This window comes from Octopus bimaculoides, chromosome 25 (assembly GCF_001194135.2).
Source record: "Octopus bimaculoides isolate UCB-OBI-ISO-001 chromosome 25, ASM119413v2, whole genome shotgun sequence".
Classification (NCBI taxonomy): Eukaryota; Metazoa; Mollusca; class Cephalopoda; order Octopoda; family Octopodidae; genus Octopus; species Octopus bimaculoides.
Genome location: NC_069005.1, coordinates 13,835,528 through 13,839,726, shown reverse-complemented (window position 1 = coordinate 13,839,726; position 4,199 = coordinate 13,835,528). Strand labels below are relative to the sequence as shown.

The following is a 4,199-nucleotide window of genomic DNA, read 5'->3' as shown; positions in this document are numbered from 1 at the left end:
GTGTCACTCAGAGTAAAAGGCAGACTGTATGACGCATGCGTACGAACAGCCATGCTACATGGCAGTGAAACATGGGCTGTAACTGCTGAGGACATACGTAAGCTCGCAAGGAATGAAGCCAGTATGCTCCGTTGGATGTGTAATGTCAATGTGAATACCCGTCAGAGTGTAAGTATCTTGAGAGAAAAGCTGAACATTAGAAGCATCAGTTGTGGTGTGCAAGAGAGACGATTGCGCTGGTATGGACATGTGGTGAGAATGGATGAGGATAGCTGCGTGAAAAAGTGCCACACCCTAGCGGTTGAGGGAACCTGTGGAAGAGGCAGGCCTAGGAAGACCTGGGATGAGGTGGTGAAGCACGACCTTCGAACATTAGGCCTCACCGAGGCAATGACTAGTGATCGAGACCTTTGGAAATATGCTGTGCGTGAGAAGACCTGGCAAGCCAAGTGAGACCATAACCCATGGCTTATGCCAGGGATGTAGCCAGCCCACTTACGCGTAACATTCCTTCATTGGACACTAAACTCCGCTTGTGAAGACATGGTGAGGCAAGTGAAATCGAAATCGAACTAAATTTGTAGGAACACTAAACTCGGCTTGGAGATGCCACTATGAAAGGTTGCTCTATAAAGAGAATAAATGGGAGAAAGAGAGTCTGCCGAATGCCGACCCAACAGAGGGACAAGCTATTCGAATTGACAGTACCTTGGTAGATAAAGCAATTAAGTGTATGAAGACAGGGAAAGCCCCTTACCCATCAGGAATCACTGCAGAGATGCTCAAAATATCTGGCGGTGTTGGCTATAGCCTAGTCACCCATATAGTTAACCAGGTGATACACGAAGGAGTCATACCCAATGAATGGTGTAGCGGCACCATAGTCAACTGCTACAAAGGTAAAGGTGATGCTTTAAATACAAATAATTACAGAGGTATCAAGTTGTTGGATCAGGTAATGAAGGTCACGGAGAGGGTCATAGCCCGACTAATTAGGGAGAGAGTCAGTCTAGATGAGATGCAGTATGGGTTTGTGCCAGGGAAAAGCACCACTGGTGCTATATTTCTGGTAAGACAGCTGCAAGAGAAATACCTAGCCAAAGATAAACCTCTGTACCTGGCTTTCATTGACATAGAGAAAGCCTTTGACAGGATCCCCCAATACCTTATCTGGTGTTCAATGAGGAAACTAGGGATAGATGAATGGTTAGTGAGAGCTGTGCAAGCCATGTACAGGGACACTGTCAGTAAGGTGAGGGTTGGCAACAAGTATATATGTATATACATGTGTGTGTGTGTATATATATATATATATATATATATGTATATATGTATGTCTATATATATATATATGTATATATATATATACATATATATGTATGTATATATGTATAGATATATATAGCTGTGTGTATATATGTATATATGTGTGTGTATATATATACATATGTGTATATATATATATGTGTGTGTGTGCATATATATATATGTGTGTGTGTGTATATATGTGTATGTGTATATACATATGTGTGTGTATATACGTATATATATATATCAATATATATATGTTTATATATATATTTATATATATATATATGCACACACACATAATACTGCATTTCTGCTTAACAGCCTGTGTTGGTGTATCCACGTCCCCATAACTTAGTGGTTCAACAAATGAGTCCAATAGAATAAGTACTGGAGTCAATACATTCAACTAATCATTCCTCAAGGCGGTGCTCCAGCATGGCTGCAGTGTAAAGATAAAAGAAAGAAAAAGGATTCTGGATAAGATGCTTAGTGACATTTTGCCTGACTTTACAATCTGAGTTCAAATTCTGCTGAGGTTGAACTTGCCTTGCATCCCTTTTGGGCTCGATAAAATAGGTATCACTTAAGTATAAGGGTTGATGTAATCAGCTTCCCCCGCCCACCAAAAACTGTTGGCCCCATTTCAAAATTTAAAAACATTTTTGCAGCAATTTAAAAATAACTTTTTGTTTTTATATATTTCTTTCAAGATTTTGGACACAGCTTACGTGAAAGATAAATCAGGACGGAACATGCCTGCTTATCGGATTCACTTTCAGGGATGGAACAGCAGGTATTGGACTTTTCTTGTTTTCCTCTTTCAATATTCTATATGTCTAAACTCATTTAACCTTTTAGCATTCCGATTACTCTTACAAATGTAGAAATTGAAATCGAGTTAAATTTGATGATTGGCACCCATGCCAACGTCGTCTCCTTCATTGGACACGAAACTCAGCTTGCGAAGACTTATTGGGGCAAGCGAAAGCGAAATTGTGATGGCACCTGTGCCCAGCGTCGCCTTTCTGGCACTTGTGCCTGCGGCATGTGTAAGGACTTTTGAGCGAGATCATTGCCAGTGCCCCTGGCTCTTGTGCAGGTGGCACATAAAATACACCATTTTGAGCGTGGCCGTTGCCCCTGGACTGGCCTTCGTGCCGGTGGCACGTAAAAGCACCCACTACACTCTCTGAGTGGTTGGCTTTAGGAAGGGCATCCAGCTGTAGAAACTCTGCCAAATCAGATTGGAGCCTGGTGTAGCCATCTGGTTTCACCAGTCCTCAGTCAAATTGTCCAACCATGCTAGCATGGAAAGTGGGCATTAAACGACGACGATGATGATGATGATTTATTCACATTGTTTTGAATTAAATATGAATTATCTCATAGCTTTCAGATTTTGACGGTATGATTGTTTATTTTTAGAATAACATTGTGGCACAGGTGTGAGAGACCACATCTGGCCAGTTTGAACATGAAACCAGTAGAATATTTTGGCCAGATATGGATACTTTAAATGCTAAAGGGTTAAAAACAATCCTTTCTTTTTCTGGTAAACAATATTCCTAAGTGGACATCAGGTTTCTGTGCCATTGAAGTGAAGGAATAAAGCAAGATGATTAATTAATTAAGATTTACAACGTGGTTTGGAGCATTGGGCTGGTTTCCCAGTTTCTCTGATGTAGATGTTCCTCCCTGGACCAGATGCCGGTCCATCACAGGGTTATTCCTTTTCACCAGCTGAGTGAACTGGAGCAATGTGAAATGAATGTTTTTGCTCAAGAATGCAATGCATTGCCTGGTCCAGGAATTGAAACCACAATCTTATGATCATGAGTCCAACACCCTAACCACTAAGCCATGAACTTCCACAAAATTTACAACATAGAAAACATAGCCAATTGGAAACACATGAAGATTATTAATGTTCCTTAAACATTTATTATTTGATGCAGTGGAATCACATCAACGACCACGTTGCAGTTGGTGTGATAAAAATTTTGACATCATCACCATCATCATTGTTTAATGTCTGTTTTCCATGCTGGCATGGGCTGGACAGTTTGACATGGAGCAGGCCAGTTGCAAAGCTGTCCAGGCTCCAATTGTCTGTTATGGCATATTTCTATGGCTGGATACCCATCCTAATACCAATCACTTCAGAGAGCGTGCTGGGTGCTTTCTATATGCCACCGGAACGAGTGCATTTTACATGGCACTGGTACAAGTGCATTGTAGATGGCACTAGCATCTGTGAGACAAAGCACTCTCAGCTGCTTTGTTTTTGAATGACTAACATTTGTCTCCCATGCTGCAATCCTCTTAGTTTCGACCACAGTCTCAAATCAAATCACTTACCTGGCAAATACACCCCTAAAATTAGGATTTACTTCTATTATTAATTACATGAAGAGGGTGGTGAGCTGGTAGAATCATTAGTAGCATTTCTTCTGGCTTTATGTTCTGGGTTCAAATTCTGCTCAAGTCAACTTTATGAAGGAGTGCTGAAAAGTTCCTGGCTTTGGGTAAAAGAAAATGCAGGAGGATCAGTTAATTATGATTTTGTTCAACATCTTCCCCTCTCAAATTTACACACTTAATGCAGTGGTCCTTCTGTAAAAGAACTTAGAAGGTTGGACCTCCAACCAGGCCTTTTGCGATACCCTTAAAGCCAGGAACTTTCCAGCACCCCCTCGTATTATTGGAGTTGATGTAAATGGCTTGTCCCCTCCCCACAAATTTCAGGCCTTGTATATATAGAAGAAAGGATTATTAATTACATGAAGAGGGTGGTGAGCTGGTAGAATCATTAGTAGCATTTCTTCTGGCTTTATGTTCTGGGTTCAAATTCTGCTCAAGTCAACTTTATGAAGGAGTGCTGAAAAGTT

The 4,199-nt window shown here is 40.8% G+C and overlaps 1 protein-coding gene across 1 annotated transcript in view; it reads left to right on the top strand.

The window, feature by feature from the left end:
• LOC106884244 (male-specific lethal 3 homolog) overlaps positions 1-4,199 on the top strand; it is a 15,946-nt gene that overhangs the window by 5,841 nt on the left and 5,906 nt on the right. Inside the window, exon 2 of the mRNA XM_014935514.2 lies at positions 2,022-2,104. Within this exon, the coding sequence (XP_014791000.1) occupies positions 2,022-2,104 (83 nt within the window). The remainder of the gene's footprint in view (positions 1-2,021; positions 2,105-4,199) is intronic.